The sequence below is a fragment of the Eublepharis macularius genome, chromosome 11, assembly GCF_028583425.1.
Source record: "Eublepharis macularius isolate TG4126 chromosome 11, MPM_Emac_v1.0, whole genome shotgun sequence".
NCBI classification, from domain to species: domain Eukaryota; kingdom Metazoa; phylum Chordata; class Lepidosauria; order Squamata; family Eublepharidae; genus Eublepharis; species Eublepharis macularius.
Window position 1 is genome coordinate 37190122 of NC_072800.1, and position 21985 is coordinate 37212106.

A 21985-nucleotide genomic window follows, 5' to 3' on the forward strand; every position below is an offset into this window, starting at 1 on the left:
CCATCCAAGTTAATCATTCGCAACAGAGCCAGAGGGAAAGCTGATTCAAAAGGGGGAGTAGGTTTCTCTGAGGCTTCAATTGGAAGAGGGACTAGAGGCTCACCGGCCGCTGTGCCCTTAAGCCGTGGTCAAAGACGCTGCGTCCGAAGGCGACCAGGCGGTAAGCGAGCTTCTTCCCCCGCCCTCGCTCAGCAAGCTAGGGAGGGGCCAAGGAGAGCGGGTTGAGCTGGGCGCGCGACCTTCGTCTGGTGACGCCGGGGTGGGCGGAGCCGCGACGACATCGGCCCCGCCCACTGGTCTTCAGCGCCTCAGGTGCTCCTCTGGGCCGGGAGGTCATCCGAGCGGCGCCGGAGCCTGCCCTGCCCGTCCTTCCAGCGCGCCCCGCCGCCCTTCGCACTTGAGGCGATGGGGGGCGAGTCGCCTCAAGCAGCCGCCGCAGCAGCCGGTCAGCCGCGGAGGTAGGTTGGCTCTCGAGGCGCTTCGGTGAGGGTGGCGTGAGGGAGCCGAGGAGAGGGGAGAGGCGAGGCTGGGCAACTCGCTGGGATGCTCTGGGGAGAGCGGGGGGTCGGGCGGTGGGTGCGTGGATTTCCCCCCAGAAACCCTCTGGGGGAGGGGGAGGGAGGGGAGAGTTCGGTGTTCTGGTTCGGACGCTGGAAAAATACTCGGAATCTCTCCCGCCTTTCTCTTGAGGGGCTTCATCTCAGTAATGTTCAAGTGGTGGTTTTATAACCAGGGCCCGCCCTCCGCTCTCACTAAGAAATCCTAAGCAGGGCTACTCACAATCATACTTAAGTCTACTCAGTGAGGTTTACTCCCAGGAAAGTGGCTTTAGGATTGCACTGTCTTAGATGAGTAGCCATTCTGGTCTATATCCACCCCCCAAGTTACTCTCATGAATTACTTCTGCTCTGTACTTCTATAATCTAACCATGGCTCACCCTGTATTAGACCAAAGCAGTTGAGAGTAGGTCGATTTTTCTTTCGGTTGGATATTGTTTTATACAAGCCTGTCTGTAACACCTTCCCCACATAGCTGCACACCTTTCTCTCACCTGCAGCTTTTAATATAAATAGTTCTCTTTAACAGGTGAGCTCATTGTGCTTCTGATGAAGTGAGTTTTAACCCCCAAAAAATTAAGCTGTTAGTTTCCAAGTGCCATGGAATTCATGTTTATCTTTGCTGCAACCCACTAACACAGCTATTCCTGGAAGAGACAAGTCATATAATTTTACATATTTTTGTTGCAGCAGCCTTAAAAGAAAAGACTTAAAATCCATTTCCCCCCCTTTAACCTGCAATTGTGCATATATGTGCATATGAAGCTGCCTTTTACTGAATCAAACCATTGATCTATCTGTGTCAGCCTTGTCTGCCTGGAAGTAGCTTTCCAGGGTCTCAGACAGAGGTCTTTCACCTCACCCATGACCCGAGCCTTTTAACTACAGATGCATATTTCCTTTAAAATAATTATATGCGTTTACTTAAAAACAAATCCCATTGACATTGAATTTATTTCTAAGTAAGGATGATTAGGATGGGGCTACTCAATAAATGACAGGTCACAAACAAACAATTAGCAATATATGTTTAGACACTGAGTTGTAGTTAAATAACGGTGTTTGGGAAGGAAGGCAGTCATTCTCTGTGAAAATATTGTCTGAAACTTAAGATCAGACAGCATAACATTTATTTCATGGAAATACTTGTATAATCATGACTGGCATGTAAAAGTTCCAGATGCACAGGCAGCAGGCTGGTTGTTCAATGCTGTTAAAATGTAACTTGTTGCCCAGCAAATCACTATGTTCTACTGCACCTTGCCAAGTCAAAGAGGCTAATTTAAGGTTCCCTTAAGGCCCTTTTTCCACAAGGACTGGTTTTGTTCCCAGACTGCAGTTTCTTGACCACTTGTCAGTCATGCTCAGTATAGTCTCCAGAAGGTGGCTTGTCACTTGTTTATAGTATGATCTGCTGATTGCGTAAAGAGAGTCTTTTAAACTTTCCATTGTGCAAACATCGTCTAATTCTGGCCCTTTGCCCCCACCCCCTTTCTGCTTCTAGCCACAGAAAGCTTTAACAGTTCAGCGAAGTTTGGTTTGCATGGTAGGCAGTAAAACATTCTTAGAGAGAGAAACATGGAATTGTTAAAAAATAAGATGTCTGTCCATCTGTCTCTTACACACATACCCAGTTTAAATGAAGTTGCTTAATTTATTCACTGAGTATTTGAGAGTAGCTTTGCCATTTTTTGACCAGTGAAGTGTTTATTGCATCATGAGAAACTAAATAAAGCAAAAAAGGATTTGGTTAAGTTTATGGAATGTAGTCTTAAGATATTTAAAGTCTTGTCATTGGCAAGCTGGAAAAAAAATCCAACTGATTCTGCCCTGTTATCCTACAATGCTTATCAGCTGTGAAAACTTTTCATAGTTTTTTCTACACTAGTCATAAACGAACTTGTTGAGACTCAGTTTATTGTACATGATACAACACATGGTATTTTTATGCTCTCCTGGTTGCGGTCAGAATCATCAGACTTTGACGTGGGAGATCTGGTGGATCAGATCCTTACAGCCAATGCAATCCTCTGCAGGGTAACTTTGGAATAGGCATAAAACACCCTTGAAGCTCCTGGAAGATGCACTGTTGCACATCGCATGTTATGAAGATATAACACAGTGACTTCCATCTTAAGGGAGCAGGTTGCTGTGTTGCATTTCCTTGCTACACCTTTCTCCCTCCAATACACATTTATTCTGCTGCCCTAACAGGTTACACTGGGACCAGTGTGGATCATGCCTAACACAAACAAGAGGTCACCCTTTCAAGTATGAAACCAGGGTGTCAAACTGGTTTTTAAAAAATGTTACCTAGGCTTCTGAGTATCTGTCCATGGGAATTTTCTTTACTACTCAGTTTTGGCTTTGCATAAGATTTTTTTCTCATAAAAATACTTCAGCACTAAAATTGAAATAAAAATGTAGTGGTTAGAGTGTCAGACTAGGATCTGGAAGGACCTAGGTTTTAATCCCCGCTTGCCCTGGAAGCATACTGGGTGACTCATCCTAACCGACCTCCCAGGGTTGAAGGATCACCTGTTCCCATATGAACCTCCTAATTACTGCATCATCGGATATCCCTGTGCCACCATTATCAGATACGTGGAAACGCACCGAAGCACTTTATTAAAACCTAGGAGAAAGGAAGAACAGAATAATGGGCAATTGATTACACCTCTCATTTAAAATCAGTGCCATCATTAAGAGATATTGGCACATTATTAGCAATCTTCCAGGCTGTGAACTTATGCCCTCAATAGGATACTGTTGAACTTGAAACCTGAAAGACATTTTGGTGCACTCTAGATATCAGGAGTGGACTCAAGTACAACAATACCAGAACAGAAAGGACATTTTCCTTGTGGCAATTGTAATGTATGTAGGTTTGCTGTAAAGGTCTCTGACATAATGAACCCCATCTCCAATACTAACTTTCAGGATGCTTCTTTTTCCACATGCAGGACTGCTTATGTGATTTATATTATACAGTGCCCTTGCCTAAAATTGTATGTAGGAAATACCACAAGACCGTTAAAGATCCAAATACAGGAGCATAGATCTAGAATAAAAAATAAAATACTAGACGCTCCCCTAGTCTCTCATTTTCTAGAAGACCACTCAGGAAATAATACCTTTAGGTTTTCAGTCTTAGCGGCCATTAAATGCAATTAAGAGGTGAATCCCCAACGAAAACTTCTGCAGAGAGAAACTGAATGGATTTACAGGTTAAATTTATTAGCACCAAATGGTTTGAATAGCAGCATAGGCTTTACTTGCTTTTTATAAGTCCTTTTATAAGTCTTTGTATTCCTGTATATGATTGTATGTAAGTACTTTCTATGGATTTTTGTATTCTGGCATGATGTAAGGTTTGTCTCTTTAAGATGAGTGATTGATGTTATATAAAATGAAATGATGCAAGATGTGAGCTACAGTAATGTCTGTCACATATTACATCCACTGGAAACTGATTGACATGCTTTTGTATATAAGTATATTGGATGAGATTCTCCTAGAGCACACTGGTGCATATGAGATTCTTTAAGACTACATTGTCCAATATGAATTTTATTTCTTCTAGTGATGATTGTTGAATTATTAAGCCTTTGAAAAAGTGATTAGTACGAAACAGGATTATAATGCTGGCACACGCCTGTCAGGCTTCACCCATTTGTGAAAGATCAGGCTTTGTCCAGTTTTGAAAGACCACATATCCAATATTTGGCTTGAGTCAAAAGCTTTATTGAACTGTTTGTACATTGACTAGAAGAAGAAGGTTTTGAACTTGCTGTGAAGATCCTACAAGGAATTGGTCTTCTGTCACCTGAAAAAAGAAATGGAGAAAAGTCATTAGACTATAAGTTTCATAAGGATTATATACCTACCTGTATTCAACCAGTGGTGTATGTTAGTTTTGATCTTTTCTACACATTGATGGTTGTTGTGGGTTTTCCGGGCTGTATTGCCGTGGTCTTGGCATTGTAGTTCCTGACGTTTCGCCAGCAGCTGTGGCTGGCATCTTCAGAGGTGTAGCACCAAAAGACAGAGATCTCTCAGTGACACTGTGACACAGAGATCTCTGTCTTTTGGTGCTACACCTCTGAAGATGCCAGCCACAGCTGCTGGTGAAACGTCAGGAACTACAATGCCAAGACCACGGCAATACAGCCTGGAAAACCCACAACAACCATCGTTCTCCGGCCGTGAAAGCCTTCGACAATACATTTTCTACACATTGTTTATACTATTGCTGTAAACTTATTGAATTGCTGTATATCTTTGAATTATATATAGAAATTTGCACTTGGAGCACTTGGCACTTTACAAGTATATTAGTAATAAATTATGTAGATTATTTTGTGAGCTCCCTCTGACAGGCTTGCCTTCCGTCCCATAAATAAAAGCAGAGCAAAGTTCTCTCTCCTCAGTTAGGCCTCCAATGTTCAACATTTGTCTTTCTGTTATTCTCTCCCCCTTACATTTATTTATCTCTGTTGAAATTGACTAGACCAGAAACTGCTTGCATTCTAATCTTGTCAGTTTCACCTTGCAGTTGTATAAAACTTCATTTTATTACTTTAAGTATAAGCATTACTTAAAACAAAATATAAAATGAAATATATTCATAGCTTAATATTTTTTTCTTCTTATTTTTTCTTACAGAAATTTAGTAGCAGTTTGGAAGCAATGTTAAGCACTGAGATGTTTTACCGTTGGGGGATGGCTACAAGGTAAGATGGCAATATTCCTTAATTTTTTAAAAAAAAAATCAGAATATATAATTGTATAAAGGTGACTTCAGTACTTGGAGATTTGAAATTTTGTTCATTGATTTAGTCTGTTAATTTTGTAATTTAGAAATACTGTTCAAGTGCTTTCTCATAACTCATGTGTTCTTCCTCTTTGTTTTGTAAGTTTACACAAGTCTTCAAAGAGGATGCTGAATTTTTTCTTCCAATAAGAATTTGCAATTTTGTTTTAAACTTTGCATCTGATATGCCTACCCTTGTATCTGATAATCTTGCACTGACAGAATAGTCCTGTGCCCACTAGTGAGACAGCAGTAATAATATTGCTAGCATCAGACTCCGCTCTTTCTTGAATTTTTTGCCCAGATACTTCCTGCTGTCTCCTGTATGCCTCCTCCTTCTAGAGCATTGGGCATCCCTCTTAACTTTCTGCAATTGTTTCTGCAATTCCAGTTGTTTTAAATCTTTCTTCCTATTGGCAAGCATTTCTTTTCACAGTAGGAATCAGAAAGTGAAGAGTTTTTAGCAGCACTTGGTGAATAGCAAATTTATTATTCCTTTAATCTCCTTATTGCTTTAAACAAAGTGTTCTGACACCCAGCATTTCAGTTTAGCTGTAGTGTTTAATGGGCCTGCAAGCAGCATATCTCTCTTTTTTAATCAGAAGATTAAACTGCATCTTTTAACCATAATAATTTTTAAAAGTGGAAGTTTACTGTATTAATAAAATTCCCTGATGAAGAGACCGAAATATGGTCAGGAATGCATGCTGATCTCTTATGTGTGGGAACTCCCTCATTCTTTATAAGGTGGTTGTTTTTGCTTGTACAGATTGGGCCCCTCTTTGGAAGTGAGAAGCTGTGTGTGTGCATTGTGCCCATAGTCACTCAATGGATCAGAGCCAAAGTGTTAAGCAGAAACAGCTTAGCTGAATATTGCATGCTTCCTTTGTCTGAAATGGCTGGTGGGAAATCTTTCTTAAACCTGGAGGGCCTAAATATTTATTTACTTATTTATTGTCCACCTTTCTCACTGAGATCCAAGGCAGAGTGGAGTGGTTGTTATCCCATGAACACTGGCTTGCATCCTTGGTGATAAGACAGTGATTGTGATCTCTAGACCAGCTTTTTGTCGATTCCACCACCACATAGACACTGCATCTGCTCTCATGCCATGCTTGCACAACCTTTGTAACATCCAGGCTTAAAGAGTGCTATGACCTATGTGATCTGTGTTCTAAGACAAATTGGAAGCTTCAGCTGGACAAATGTTGCAGCCAGCCTCCTGTTAAATGTCAGGAAACATGAGCATGTGCAGCCTTTGTTTCTCTAACTGTACTGGCTGCCAGGATGCTTCTGAGCCCACTTCAAGATGCTCATTTAACTCATAAAGTTCTATGCAACCAGGAATGCATAGACCTTACAGTCTCTTCCAGTGTAAATCGTCCTGACATCTTTGTGAATCAGGTCAGGCCTGCTTTGTGTATCAAATCATGATAAAATGTGCTAATGTAATCTGATCATCTGTCTCAAGAATCGGCAGAGGTCCTGAGCAAGTGGAAGAAATGTCCTTCTGGAATTGATGAATTTTTCGTCCTCCTTTCATTCCAAATGGATCATATAACAGTGTGGTGTTTAGAGTGATGGACTAGGATTTGGCTGACCCAGGTTCATATTTCCACTCTTGTAATGGAAAACTTGCTGGGTGACTTTGGGCTGTTCATACACTCTCAGCCTAACCTACCTCACAGGGTTGTTATGAGGATAAAATGGATAGAGAATGATGTAAGCCACTTCAAGTCCCTAGGAGAGAATGGCAGAGTATAAATGAAGTAAATAAATGGATAACTTTCCTTTTTCACTGGGTATTTTTCAAAAGTTGTAACTTTACCAACTGGCTGATATATTTTCTCAATATTTATTCTGGGGGGGTTATTCAGTTGTTATATAGTTCTCCACATCCCACCCCAGTCATGTGCCATGGTGACTACATGCTGGGAAAGTGGAATATAAGTATATTAATAACTAGGAAAAGATGGCTTTATACTGTATTGCAACAGTGTACATGAAAAAGTACTGCAGGCTCTAAGGATTTATGACTATAGATTTTTGATAATATGATCTGTGATATGATGCTGTTTGATGTTCCAAAATGAGCTTCATTGACAGATTCACAGGGACATTCAAATTGCTATGGTACTTCTACAACAAAACTATAATTTGATAGTCCTTCACGTAGATCTGGATAATTTTCCAGGTGTGAAATGTACCTCATAAAAGCAGCCAGTAAGACAGCAGAGTAAACAAGCCATACAAAGAAGGAAAGTAAAAAATGTAGGAGCTTCCTTTCCACACGTTAGAAATGCCCTCAGACCATTGGGATGTGCTGCCTGTGTGAACAAATGGGGAGGCAGTTTTCTTTTCCCATGTTTTTTAACAGCCTTGAAATTAGAAGAATGGAGATTTCTGGCCGCAGCCAGAAATTCATGCTCATTATTCTAAATTTACTAGTATCATTGTAAGTCGTTCTGTGAAGTTTCTCCTCATAACTGTTGGCTTATGGTACAAATCCTAATTTAATTGCCTTTTCAAAATTATCACATCCTTACTGTAATGTATCACAAGCTGTAGTTATATTTCTCACTAGGTAGAGCTTCAGAGAAATAATAAGTGACAATGTGAGCCACTGTGCATACTTTATTGGACTTGGATCTGGGTTTGAATTCCCATTCTCCTATGAAAGCTCACTAGGTGAACTTGGGTCAGTCACACACTCTCCGCCTAACCTATCTCGCAGGATTGTTGCGAGAATAACATGGAAGAGAATGATGTAAGCCACTTGGGTCCCCAGTGGAGAGAAAAGTGGGTGTATAAATGGAGTAAATATATAAATAAATGGAATCCTCTATAGTCCTGCTTCAGGTTTTTAATTGTCTGTGCTTTAGCATAAAAACATGCAAGTTGGATTAAAAAGTTAATATCCTGTTATAATTTTAGAAGACAGCTCGCTTGCTCGCTCTCTCAAACAATTTCATGTGGAACAAACTAATCCTGCAAGTGGTGTGCCGCCTCCACTAGCCCAGTGATAGTCACTCTGAGGCTTGCAGGGAGCCACATTTCCAATTATCATTAACCAAAACAGCCATATTTACTCTCATCCCTGACATGAGTTCTGCAGCCAGAAAACCCACCCGGCAAGGGTCTTACATTAGGGCCTACATTTGGGAACAATGCTCAGAAGAGCTACAGGTGGCATGCCAGAGAGCCACATGTGTCTCCTGAGCTGTTGAGTAACATCATGCTAGCCCGACCTTGGCTATGGCCTGAATGTATTGTTTATTGAAGTGCTTTAGTTGCTTAACAATACACTTATTTACTTAGGTTGTCTCTCAAGAAACTACCATTGCAGTTTGTTATCCAGATGAGAGCTTTATCAGGGGCTGATGCTGTCAATGCTCTGCGGCCATTCTATTTTGCTGTGCATCCGGACTTCTTTGGCCAGCATCCAAGAGAGAGGGTAAAAACACTTTCCCCTTACGGCTTAACAGTTTGTTTTGACACCATAAAAGCTTTGATTTATCACTTAAGGTATTTTTTTTAATGCTTGTGGTCAGTGTGAGAATTGTGACTGCAAGTCCAGCAAGAGAAATATCCTAATAAGGGGATTTTCTGCCCACACAACTTGTTTCTGATTTTCTTGACAGTTTCTCCACAAGCATTGGAATCAGTTTGGGTATTGTTCTTCTACACATCTGCCCTCCTTCTGCATTTTTACAGTTGTGAAGTTCTTCCTCACATGCCGTAAATAATCAGGATTTTCAAGTGAGGGTGCTGTTGTAATTTGTGGCGTCACAGCACAGACACACACGCTTTTTTATTTTTTGTGTGTGCTTATATCAGTATAAAGGCTTCTTAAAAGATAGAAATTGAAAACACAGGTGCATGGGGAATCCTAAAAGGGGAGCAGTTCCATCACCAGTCCCTAAATCCCCTTCCCTGTGTCCTACTCAAAGTGAGGAGGCAAAGGCCAGTGCCAGCAGGGCAAACCAACCTCTGGGGATGGAGCCCAGAGCAGACACAGCTATGTCCCTTTTGAACTATGCCACTTTTTCTGGCCCTGGAAGTGCCCCTCCCCCCAAGCCACCAGGGTTTTACAATTTTTATTAATTGTCATTTTCATATCTCTATATAAATATACTGTTGCAATCATCTATGCAATGAGTTCTCTGAATTCCCAGCTTTCATTTTTTTAAAAAGTAAGTCTCTAGCCCCCTCCATTGGAGAGATATGCCCTTTTCTTATATCTCCACAAGAGAAGGGGCTAGAGACTTTTTTTTTAAATGAAAGCTGGGAATTCAGAGAACCTGCTGCATCTAATATTACAACAGAATATTATTATTACAACTGTGTGTGTGTGTGTGTGTGTGTGTGTGTGTGTGTGTGTGTGTATATATTATTTATTTCAAAAAAGAACAAAAATGAAACTAGGAGAGGGGGGTAAGTGAAGCCCGGGTGGGAGGAGGGGTCTGATGATGACAAAAAGTAGGCAGGACAAACAAACCAAAAGAAACATTACATATGAGGAATCTTCTCCTGCAAAGCAAGGAGAAGTGTGTAGAGGTGTGTGTTGCGTATATTCTCTGATGCTTTCTCAAATCATATAGAGTCTCAGTGACATCTAGCAGGCCAGGCCAGTATCTTGCATGAACTGTGTGCGCTCGGGATATCCCCTAGAATTCTTACTAATACACTGGGTTTCTGCAGCCAAGAAATTAATATGGGAAGTGTTTTCTGAAGATAATATATTCATGGTTGTCATAGAGATACAGCAAATAATTTTATTAAAATGCTATCGTCATTGTATTGTGTACAAAATAACAATGAGTAGATGTTTACATATTAATATAGTATGAAGCAAACTTCTTGTGAACAAGCACCGTCACCCTTTGGTGTACTTGTTCATACTTGGTGTCTGCTCCTAAGTAATTCCTTTTGGGGTGGTTTATTTTCAGGAAGTCAATGAAAATTCATTAAAGAGGTTAAATGGGTATTTGGAGAATCTCCAGAAGCCAGGCTTCAGTTCTTTCAAACCAACCCAACTCACTTTTTATGTCCGAGACAGAGAACCAAACCCTTCCAATGTTCAAGAATCATTTGGGACTTCAGGTATTTTTGTCACCTTTTTATTTCTTTTTTCCTCTTATAAATTTGAATTGTACAAGACTATTTAATAGCTGTTAGCCCTGGACCTCTTAAGACATTTATAGAGATTTTTTAGATATCCATGGAAGTCAGTAGACACTGAACCATGATTAAAAATTCTCTTATAAAATTGAGTTGTACTTTAAATTAGATTTAAAAATTAGATTAGTTAGGTTATATAACATTATCCCCCCTCCCTTTTCCCATGATACAGTACGTAAAACTGATCTCCAATAGACTAATAGAGCTTTCTTTGGAAAATTAAAGGTACAGATTTGGAATATTCATGCAGCCTCTTAGTTCAAGAAATGCTGTTAGGGTGTTCTTATTTAGAAAGTGTGAAATATTTCCCATTGTTTTCTGTTTTACATGTTTTCTCTAGTGAAGCATTATGGTAAAAAATATTTACATATATAATTGAATCTTAATTATGAAAAAAATCCAATATTATTTTAAATCAAAGACATACCTATATATCTAATTCTCAGCATGGCCAAAGCTGTGGATAGTTAAATCCAGAGACTGAGATGGTGAACAGACAAGACTGATCTTTCTACAAATTTGAGAAAAGCCCCAGGTTTGCCGAAATATCCAAAATTTTTAAAAAATCCCTAGGAATAAAAACACCCCAATATAATAGAAGCACCTCTGTAGCTTTAAGAAACAAATGCCCTTAGTGGCTGTTGCTAGGCAACCACAACTGTATTGCCAGTTGAAGCCTTGATCTCTGTCAGTAAAAGGGGAGGGAGTGGAGCCCTTTCCAGGGCTGTTTTGGCCTTTGAGGGAGAATCAGGGCCAAGCCCAGTAGCAACCACAAATACTTGATACCACATGAGTTCCATGGCTCACCCAGGAACAGCTTCTCACTATTGCTCAATAGCAGCCACTCAAAAATAGCCACTGTGATGTAGTGGTTAGAGTGTCAGATTAGAATCTGAGAGAACTGGGTTCAAATCCCCATTCTGCTGTGGAAGCTCACTGGGTGACTTTGGAATAGACATGGGCACGAACCTCATTACGAACCAAAAAAACCCACAAACTGCCAGCGGTTTGTGAGGGTCCATGGCCAATGAACCAGCGTTCGTTGGAAGCCTGGTTCGTTGCGTTCGCCCGCGATTCGTGAAGTCAGACAGTCAGGCACCATCAATCAGTTTCCTTGGAAACGGAGCTGGAGGAATGCCTGAACTCTGTCTACACTCCTTCTGTCGCCCTGGAGACCCAAATTGAAGCCCAGCTTACCTTGATCGGCAGGTCTTCCTTCCAACCATGGAGCTGCAAATTGGTTACAATTGGTTACATGGTAGAAGACATCCGGGGGGAGGAAGGGGGAAGGGGAGTGTTCTGTAGCCATGGGCAATCCAATTTCATCCCTGCAAACCCTGATAGGCAGTTCTGACTACCAACCCCTTGTACACTGGGCCAACATCAACTGGTGGCTCTAATTGTATCGAATGGGAGTTTCCTGGGGGCCTTGGATTGGAGAAAGTATAACTCCAAGATCCCTATTGCAATCTTGACCAAACTTAGGTGCTGGCTGGAGGAGAACCTGCTAAACACTCCCTGGGAATATGGGCTCTAAGTCCAACGGGGGCCGTTCTGACGCCCACGAACCTCGAACCGGTTCGTCAGCGGGAAATGTTCGTTGCAGATCACTGGTTCGGGTTCGTTGGCACCAAACCATGAACCACTGGTTCGTTAAATTTTTTTTCGTTCGTGCCCATGTCTACTTTGGAATAGTCACACACACTCAGCCTAACCCACCTCACAGGTTTGTTGTGCAGAAAAAAATGGAAGAGAGAAGAATTATGTACGCTGCTTTGGGTCCCCATTGTGGAGAAAGTTGCATAAATGAAGTAAATAAATATAGTTGATCATGGGGAGGAGACAAAAGGTAGGTTGCTTTGTGTATGGGGAGGAGAGACAAATGCAGGAAAAGGGAAGCCGCTGTGGGCCTTTCAGAGAAATGAAAAGGGCAATAGTGGGGAGGAGAAAATGATATGCTAGTCCCTGCAGGTTCACAACTTGTTCTTACCTGTTCTGTAAAACATCTCAGGAGCAAGCTGAACCCAATGTCCCCTGCAGTGGTGGCTCAGATGGCTGAGCCTTTACCTGTGGTCCTTGTTGTTGTTCCCACCCATCTGAGCTGTCACTGCAACACTGCTAGCCGCACTGGGACCACTTGGTTTCGTACGTTCCTGGCTGCTAGAAGCCACCAGGAATTTTCCTGGTAAATAAAAAAAAAACCCAATCTGCCCCTGAACTTAGTGGCTGAAATTCACCAGGAGATTTATCAATGGCTACATAACATAAAACATAAAAACAGCATGAATATGTTCTGTTGACTACTGGCTTGTTCTGGGATTGTGCATTGCAGGATTTCGAGCAGTCAGTTTTACTTTGCAAACCAGGGACCTGCTAAGCACAGTATTGGATATCCTGAACTCCTGTAGCTTATCTACTGAGCACGTCCAAAGCTTAAATGGCAGTGTGGAGACTCTGTCTAACCAGGGAGCACAAAGAGCATTCAGCAGGCCTATCAAATGGGACAAGACTTACTACTCTTTTACTGGATTCAAGGACCCCGAGGAAGAACTTGAACAAGCTCAGAGGATGGAAACTACTCTTAGGTATCTGTTTTTTAAGTTAACAAATATTTTGTATTTTTTCTGTTTGATTACCATTGTTAAAAATGAAAAAAAAGATTTTAATTTGCCATTAATTGCTAAACCATGCAAGTTAGGATTTGTTTAATCAGAAAAGTAGGGAATAAATATTAACAAATCTCTCTACCTCCCCCTCCATTTCACTAGTGAATCTCTCATTAATTCAGAGTTCAGATGCATCAATCCAAGGGAAGGAAAATTGGCTACAGAGGCGATATTCCTCTTCTGTTTCTTTTAATTTTCCTTTTGTCTATTTGTTTTTAAAGAACCAGCAGATGCTCTCTGTTTGCCCAACTGCACAAACTTAGTTCCCATTCCACATGTTTTTGTGGCCCACTGTACAGTGCATCTGGCTACACAATAGAATAACTTACGATTGAAGCTGAAGCAAGAAAGTGTTTGATGGAAGCTTTTCAAACATACAGCTACGATCACTAGGATGCCATGTGAGTGGAGAATGAGGCAGCATTCAGTTTAAATCACAGATTCTTAAGTTTAGCAGAGTGGGTCCGCACTTCCAATACCCAAAATATTCATCATAAAGTGTTTCCTTCTGCCTTCAAACGAAAAGGATAGGAAGAAACTTATCTGTATCCTCAGTGGGTTTTAAGATGTTGTGTAGGAAAGCAAAAGTTTAGGGGGGGGGAAGTACTGATTTTCTAGTAATGACAGATAGAATCGGGGGGGGGGCATAATTCTGGGAAAGAATCAGATTGCATCTGACACTGAAAAAGAGTACATCAGCATGATATGCTGGTGAAAGTGTTGAACTAAGATCTGGGAAACCCCGGCTGAAATTTCCACAGTGCCATGGAGCTTGCTGGGTGATCTTTGGGCAGTCTCTCTCTTTCATTCTCTCTCTCTTGTTATGAAGGTAAAATAAAGGAGAAGAGAATGATGTAAGACACCAGAGCTCCTTGGATAAAAGGAGGTATAAAAATGTACAAAATAAATAGGGAAAATCCGCTTTGCATTATGAAATAGGACATTGCCACATGTACGATTTGAAGAGTAGTGGCAAATTATAATGTAACCTTGTACGCTGCATAGCAACGTGGTATAGTCACTGCTTATTCTTATTCGTTGTGCTCTCAATAACAGCTTAAACATTAGGAGCTGAAGCAGAAACATGACTTGAAAATTTAAGTCATGGGAAAAGCTTCTCCTGCTTTATTTCTGCATGTTGGGCTACTATTAAAGGAACAAGAGTAGAGGCAGCCAGTGTGTGTGTGTGCCTTGCCTTTCCATACTGGCGTCTTTGAGGCAGCATACAGAGTGGAATACAGAAATCGCCATAACAACAAAGTGCTACAAACCACAAAAACTATGGCAGGGATCAAAATAAAAACCACAGAATGTTTCATGCTTCTATACTGTGTAAATATAATTTCCGGTCTTCAGAAGGGTGGCTAATTCTCTGTCCCTTCCTTGCCATTTTTAATACGTTTGTGCACTTTGGTAACAAGATTTTAAGCAGTAACTTAATCTTCTTGCCTAATTATGCAGCATCACTGTTTTTATGATGATCCATTTTATCTTTTTTTTCCAGTTCTTGGTTAGATAATAATGAAGTGAGTGCAATAAAGAAGCTGAAGAATAGCTTACCGCTTCGGAAAGAATTGGACCGTTTGAAAGGTGAACTTTCTCATCAACTGCAGCTGTCTGATATTAGGTAACAAATGAACTTTCCAGTACCGGGTGAAAAAGAGCCAGTGTGTGTGTAGGACACCTGGTGGGCAGAGCAGTACAGTCAGCATTAGACAGGCAAACGTATTTCACATGGATGTAAAAATTTGTGCTCTGTGGGAGAGTAGTTAGGGGGCTGGAATGAAGCTTTCTTGGGGCGCCTGGGGCCAGTCGGTATCTTTCAGACTAATCTCCTCCACATATCCATTGTGAACTTAAAAGAGGAAGATCCTCTGGGGATCACTTGGAATTGTTGGGGAGAGACCATATATTTCACTTCCTTTCCCGCGCACACAAAGGAGAGCTTGCTTGGGGAAAAGAGGAGGCAAAAGAGTGCAATACTGCTTCCTTCCCTTATCCCCAAAGTAGCCTCTGAGTTTAGGGCTGGGGGACCAGGTTTTGAAAAACAAGCTGCGCTGTGTATGCCTTTTGCTTTTACACAAGACCCTGAGTGCTGGGCGGTGACTGGGGAAGGGCTTGGGACTTTTCATCCTGGGAAAAGGTATTTGTAGATCTCTCGTCTGCAAGGATTTCTACAAAAAATCTTCCTGCGTTCTGTGTTAGATGGCAGAGGAGCTGGGGTATTGCTCATCGATGTAGCCAGCTGCACAGTCTAAGTCGGCTGGCACAGCAGAGCCCAGAAGCACTAAGGAATGCAAAAGGTATGTGTTGTTTCTGTTGCTGTTTTGTTTCATTTATTCAAACTCTGCTGTTCTTCATAAAAAAGATTCTAATCAAATAGGTTTTGAATAGTATTTCAGAACTTGAGACTGCTCCAGACTTGGTATCCTTTCCTTCTGGGCAGAGTTCAGTATTTTAGAAAGAACTACACGATGCCTTCAAGGCTGCCTTCTCTAGAGTTGATAAAGTGTCAGACAAGGATCTGGGAGACCTGGGTTCAAATTCCCACTCTGCCATGGAAGCTTGCTAGGTGACCTTGGGCCTGTCACACACACTCAGCCTAGCTGGCCTTACAAGGTTGTTGTGAGGATAAAATAGAAGGAAGGTGAATGATGCTATAAGCCATTTTGGGTCACCACTGGGGAGAAAAGTGGGCTATAAAGATCTAAAATAAATATTGTGATCTTTTGGATGACTGCAAGCACCTGCTTGACAATACTTTGGTTTTAGCTAATTTTCTTTCATATATCGTCACAGGAAGGAGGGGGACATTGACAGCCTAAATTTCCAGCAGGGGAAGCACAATAAACGTTTGGGAATCCTTAGGATAACTCCCATTCTTGGGAAATTACAAATAAAATGGCTGCAGATAGGGACTAAATGCCCCATCCCCTTTCCAACAGAACGCACAGTGATATTCACCGATCGTTCAGGCGTGAGTGCAACAGGCCATGTGATGCTAGGAACAATGGATGTTCACCACCACTGGACCAAAGTAAGAACTGGGACTGAGAGATGTTTTGTTTTTCTATGACACTAGGCATGTGTCCATATATTTGTGCAGCAAAAGAGAAACCTCAAGAATACAAAAAAGTTGGCATCTACAGGCTGCTGAACTGGACAGGCACACAAAGGTTAACTTGTTGCCAAAAGCTGACACTGATTTCTGAAATGTAATTCTAAGATGTCACGTTGCTGGTGGAAAGTAGAGTTTCAGCATTGTATACGTATGCTCATGAGCCGCTTCTCTTTGCACTGGCTAAAACAATTTATGCCAAATCTAAAATATAGTGAAATAACCAAATACTTCATATTCTTTTTTGTGTCCAAAAATGATTATAGAGGCTTGATGCAAGTTCCTATATAACTTCCTATAGTTTTGGATCAAACAGCGTACTACCAAAGTATAATGCATACATTATGCTGGCTGCCTCTTCACTGCAGCTAGGAGATCAGAAGTGGAACAGAGGATCATGTGCTCAATCTTCCCACCCCCTCATTCCATAAATATATTGATCTGTGCCACTGTAGCCACAGTTAACACTGGCCAAGGTTCTAGTGGAATCTAGACTTGTACACAACATTAAACTGTAGTTTCAGATCTGATTCAGTCAAGAAATAAGGCTAAGATCAGTGCCAATATATCCCTTAATGGTGATGAAGGCAGAACAGGAAATTCCATTCTCAAGAAGTAGTGTGTGAGAAACAGCATGGTCCAATGGCTGGCTTCTGGTTTCTTACACACCTGTGCAATCATTTTAGCCAAAATAGTGTTTTGAATTCATTAGTGCTGCTTAGTACTGCTTAGTTTTAGGTGGGTAGCCAAGTCTGAAGTAGAACGGCAGAATTTGAGATTAGAGACTAACAAGACATTCAAGGTATGAGCTTTCGAGAGTCAGAGCTCCCTTCTGCTTAGTGCCTAATGACTGCTGTAGCAGAGAGTAGGTGCACTGGGAAGTTCTGGACATGGTGTGTAGACTATGGAGTGGATCCAGTGGGAAATTTTTACTAACAGGTCCCCTGTCCCACAAGACCAGTATTTTGGGGAACTTCTTTATTTTTAACAAGAGAAAAGAAAAAGGTGAACGAATGTAAAATACAAAAGAAAGATTCAAGTGGGTAGTCTGAAGTAGCAGAACAAAATTCAGGTCTACTAGCACTTTGGAGATTAATGCAGTTACAAAAAAGAGGAAAATAAGATTATTTCACAGTTGAAAAAAACACAAAAAGAAAAAGAATACCATTAACCCTATTGTTCAATGACATTCTAAATAAAGTGCATCATTCCATACACTTATCAGATTGTAAATCTTCTTGCTTTGTACTTCTTCGATATTTCATTTCGGACATGAAAGATACACCAGTATTTTCCATACACTCCACTCAGTAATATTGGGAGGCACATTTGGGGCTGCCTCAGGAAATGAGAGGAAAGGAAGGAGATGTCCTGCTCCACTGACGGAAATCCATTCAGTCAGTGGAGTTTTTTTGCAGGATCCAAGCCAGTATTCATCCCTCTCTCTTAAAGAGTTAGGCAGTAAATACTCTTGAATGATACTCAGTTGTGGTAAAAACATTTGGAGTAGTTGAGATACAAGTATAAAAACAACTCAATACTTGTTTGTTCTTCAAGGCTGTTGTATTAGTTTTTCTATTGCAAAGTTAATGCTGAGATCACTTGTCAAATTTTAGCGATTAGTTAGGGGCTTGGGGGGGGGTCTTGTCATGTGCTTAAGGAACTCTTTAATGTTCACAGATTTTTGAGAGGTTGCCAAGTTACTCTACACTTCAAAGAAAACTACTGATCTTGGAGGACCGTGTAAGTCATCTTCTGGGAGGCATCCAAATAACGTACATTGAAGAGCTGCAGCCAATGCTGACCCTTGAAGAGTATTACACCATCCTTGATGGCTTTTATAACAGAGTGCGTAATAGCAGGCTTCCATTTCACCCTCGCAGTCTGCGTGGATTACAAATGATTCTGGAAAGGTGTGTTGCCAAAAAATAGGCTTTGTTCCCAGGGTGGATCATTTTTCCTTATTTCTACAATTGGCTTAGCTTACAGGTCTTTATTTTAGCAGGTGGTAATCTCTTCGCATCTTCAAGTGCTTTTCAGCTCCCTCATTCCCTGCATCTAGGAGTCTCTCTCCAGCATGACACAGCATGAGGGGTGAGGGCTGCCATGAAAGACATCATCACACATGCCCTGTTTTTTATTCAGATTCAGTTTTACTCGGAAACAGCCCGAGATCTTCCACTACTGGAGAAATACAGTCAGTGCAGCCCTCTCCAGCTGAATGGCTATAATCTGAATATTTGTCAGTGTTAGTCTTAAAGAGCTGCTTTTTCACAAAACAGGCAATTGTGACGTGTCTTCTGAGGTACACAAAGCTATTTGTTTATTCAAAACATTTCTCTGCTGCCTTTCCACCTAATTCAGGTTCCCCAAGATAGCAAACAGTAAAACATTTCAGACATTAAAAAATATTTTAAATAAAAATATATCCAAGACACCTAAAACAAAACATAATATAAAGCACACAAAAATATAAAACACCTTAACACATACAGACAGACAGGGCTAACGAGAGTTAGCGAGAGAACACCAAACAAAAAAGCCTTCACCTTCTGGCAGAAGAGAGCAATCTTCCTTTCTCGGTTATCCCCTGGGGTATTTCGAACAGTGCTTAATATAACATCCATTAGTACAGGAAGTAAGACCATCTAGTTTGCAGTGTCCTTAATACATCCTCTCTCTTAACTGCAGTGACAGGTATGCACCAAGCCTGCATGAACTTGGGCACTTTATCATACCGACAGTCTGTGATCCGGCAACCCTCCAGTGGTTTATCATCACCAAAGCCCAAGAAGCAAGAGCAAATCTGGAAAGAAAGGAAGAGTAAGTAGACACACCACTTAGGTTGTGTTCCATGCTCATCTGTGACTACTTAATGAGGTTTCCAAGAAAAACTCCTCAAAGAACCATGTAAAAAGTGTGGTTCAGCTAAACCAAATTACTTGCATCCTTTAGAGAACCAAGATTTCTTGTGGTTTATTTGCATCTTGTGCAACAGTTCTGCGTTCTCAACTGTGGCAGAGTGCCTCACCCCACTCCCCCAAGCAGGAAAGAATGAGTGGAAAATTTCACACCCGGCATCCCTGCCAATATGCCCGAAGCCAGCCTTACCTCATTCTACCCCAGCTTGGATTAACTGGCGCTTGAGCTGGCCCCAGAGAGTGGGGATAGAGAACGGGACAAAGGAGGAGAATTTTCCTGCTTGGAGACCCTTTAATACTCCTTTATCCCAATCCACACATACACACCTTTGTATTCCTATTCCTATGGACTCACCAGACAGATGACTGGCAGTTTGCAGAAGTGGTGAGGTCTAGAAGATGTGTTTGTAGTAGGAGGAAGAGTTCAAAATATGGGGTGGGGAAAACCAAATGATTCTAACCCCAAGAACTAATTTTGCATTTTCCTTTTTATTTATGCTTGGGTGTGTGTGTGTTGCTATTCCAGACTCATGGTGCTAGAAAAGGAACTGATCAAGGCTTCCACAGAGAGATTTTCCCTTCACCAGCTGTACAAGGAGCCCAGTGTTTCCAGTGTGCAGATGATCCATTCTTGCAAAAGACTGCTGAAAGAGTCACTGCCGCACCTACAAGGCACGCGTCTCTGCATTTCCCACTTCTATTCGGTGCTGCAGGATGGAGACCTCTGTATTCCCTGGAACTGGAAAAAATGACCTATTGAAAATTCTGCTAAGAATTTTAAATTACTGAAATGTGTGTTTTCATTGCAGTATTATCCCAGGAGTTTAACTGCTGCTCAGATAGGTACAAATGATCTATCATCTGGGTTAAGTTGTTTAAAGAACGCACAGTCTTAAAGAATAAACGGTTTCTGTACAAAATCGGAAATGAACGAGGATATCAGTTATAGGATTCGTGGGAGACAGTGTTATCGAAAACTTGAATGAAATCTGAAAAGCACAAACATGGGTTTTATATATTACAAAATTGTGAATTATAACATGAAACTTCCAGTACAGATTTTAATATATAAGAAAGTGTGCCTAATTAAAAGTAGTGACCGAAGTTGAACCAGTGATGCAAATTTCCTTCTCTCTAGAGAAGGAAGAATTGGAAAAAACTGGAAAACTAAAATTTGAGGCCATCGAGTATTGCCAATGATCTAGTTACATATATATAGAGAGAGAGAGAACAGTGTGAGAACATACTTTAGTATAACTTATTTTACAAAATTATTGTACAGCTTGAGTTTTTTTAAATGTTATTTTATGCTTTAGGCCTCTCACTTTTCATACAACTTATCAGATAAATTTGCAAAGAATATTCAACTACCTTGCACTTTCCCTTCCGTATGTGATTATTTAAATCTTCCTGATCTGCAACTCTCTACATGTGCACTGGGGGCAGGGGAGAGGCTTGCAGCTTACTGCAGTAACACCAGAAACGGAAGAGCCCCACCCTTCACCTTTAAGGTACTTCTATAGCAGCAGCAGAAAGGAAGCCTATTTGGGCAGACTACAGTCTATCCTATCCACTATATGAACAAGTCAGGGGCCACATCAGGCTGATCATGTGGCCCAAGAGGGCTGAGTCCCCAAAATAACTGAGGATATGTTCTCCTTGTACTTCATCTATATGTTGGTGCAGCCATCTAATGATTTCAGTACCAGGAAAAAAGAATGGAGAGAATTTGCTTGCTTGAGAGATCAGGGCATGCTTGGTCCCATTACTGTGCATGAGTGAGTCTAAGCAAGGGAAAAGTGTAAATCCATTTACTGTAAAAATGATCAGACCCTACTGCCTCAAATGTCCATGGTGTAAAATACAGCTCTGTGTCTTAAAAACACTTTTAAACGTTTAACTTGCCTTCAGTGTTTACAAGAATGGGCGAAATCTGCACGGGAAAAGAGAAACGTTGCTGCAAACGACTGGAATTTTTTTGGCCCCAGTGAATTCAGTGGCAGCGGAGGGCACACAGATCTGCACTGGATGATCCCTAACGGGTAACTGTTTCAGTGCTGCTGGCTGTTAATAATATGATAGCTCAGTTGTCAGGATTTTAAAACTATTTGTGATGAAATGTCAGTGTTTTTCAAAATAAAGTAGAATCCTAAGACTGTGTGACTGTTAATGGTTCTTCAGGGTTGGCAAAATGTCAAGTTTTGCTCATGGGGGGAGTTTAAAGAAATCTGTTGTCATTTAAAATTCTGCAGCAACATCACCTGGGGAGCCTGCTGGATGAGCTCTCTGTTTTATAAATTATTGATTAGGATTCACACAGTTTCATCCATAGACCAGTTAAATAAGAGGTCCTTCACTGTTTGAACTGGATTTAAATAGGATTTCAACCAAGCACTCTTTACAAAAAAAAGTTTTGTTTTATAGATGATCAGTTGCAGATAAAACCGGGGCCGTTTTCACGCATCTTACCAGCTGCGGAAAATCGCGCAAAACTCCTGGAATGACAGTGACTTCCTGGTGTGATTTCCTATCATTTCTGATGTCATCATGCTATGGAGTCATGACAGGAGATGCACAAGGACGACGCCATCGTTCTGGGAGTTTTGCACGATTTTCCACGGCTGGTAGGATGTGTGAAAACGGCCTGGATTTTTTACTGCACTATCATATATTATAGTGCAGGACTATATTTCTGCATATCACAGAAGAAAATTTCAAAAGCGGTTTG

The 21985-nt window shown here is 41.1% G+C and overlaps 1 protein-coding gene across 1 annotated transcript; it reads left to right on the forward strand.

Moving 5' to 3' along the window:
* The first annotated feature begins 299 nt into the window (after nt 1–299).
* Nucleotides 300–21412, forward strand: TCAIM (T cell activation inhibitor, mitochondrial). Its single transcript, XM_054992080.1, has 11 exons — nt 300–458; nt 5224–5291; nt 8690–8825; nt 10321–10474; nt 12885–13137; nt 14723–14845; nt 15424–15521; nt 16164–16255; nt 18017–18249; nt 19028–19159; nt 19784–21412. The coding sequence occupies exons 2-11, from the start codon at nt 5248–5250 to the stop codon at nt 20007–20009; spliced, it is 1491 nt and encodes a 496-aa protein (XP_054848055.1). The 5' UTR covers nt 300–458; nt 5224–5247; the 3' UTR covers nt 20010–21412.
* Nucleotides 21413–21985: the final 573 nt, after the last annotated feature.

What these genes read in the sequence shown, in the direction of transcription:
- TCAIM (XM_054992080.1), top strand. Translation starts at nt 5,248, where the DNA reads ATGTTAAGCACTGAGATGTTTTACCGTTGGGGGATGGCTACAAG. An exon ending in TTCACCACCACTGGACCAAA is followed by an intron (nt 16,256 to 18,016) that starts GTAAGAACTGGG and finishes TAATGTTCACAG; the next exon opens with ATTTTTGAGAGGTTGCCAAG. An exon ending in AATCTGGAAAGAAAGGAAGA is followed by an intron (nt 19,160 to 19,783) that starts GTAAGTAGACAC and finishes TTGCTATTCCAG; the next exon opens with ACTCATGGTGCTAGAAAAGG.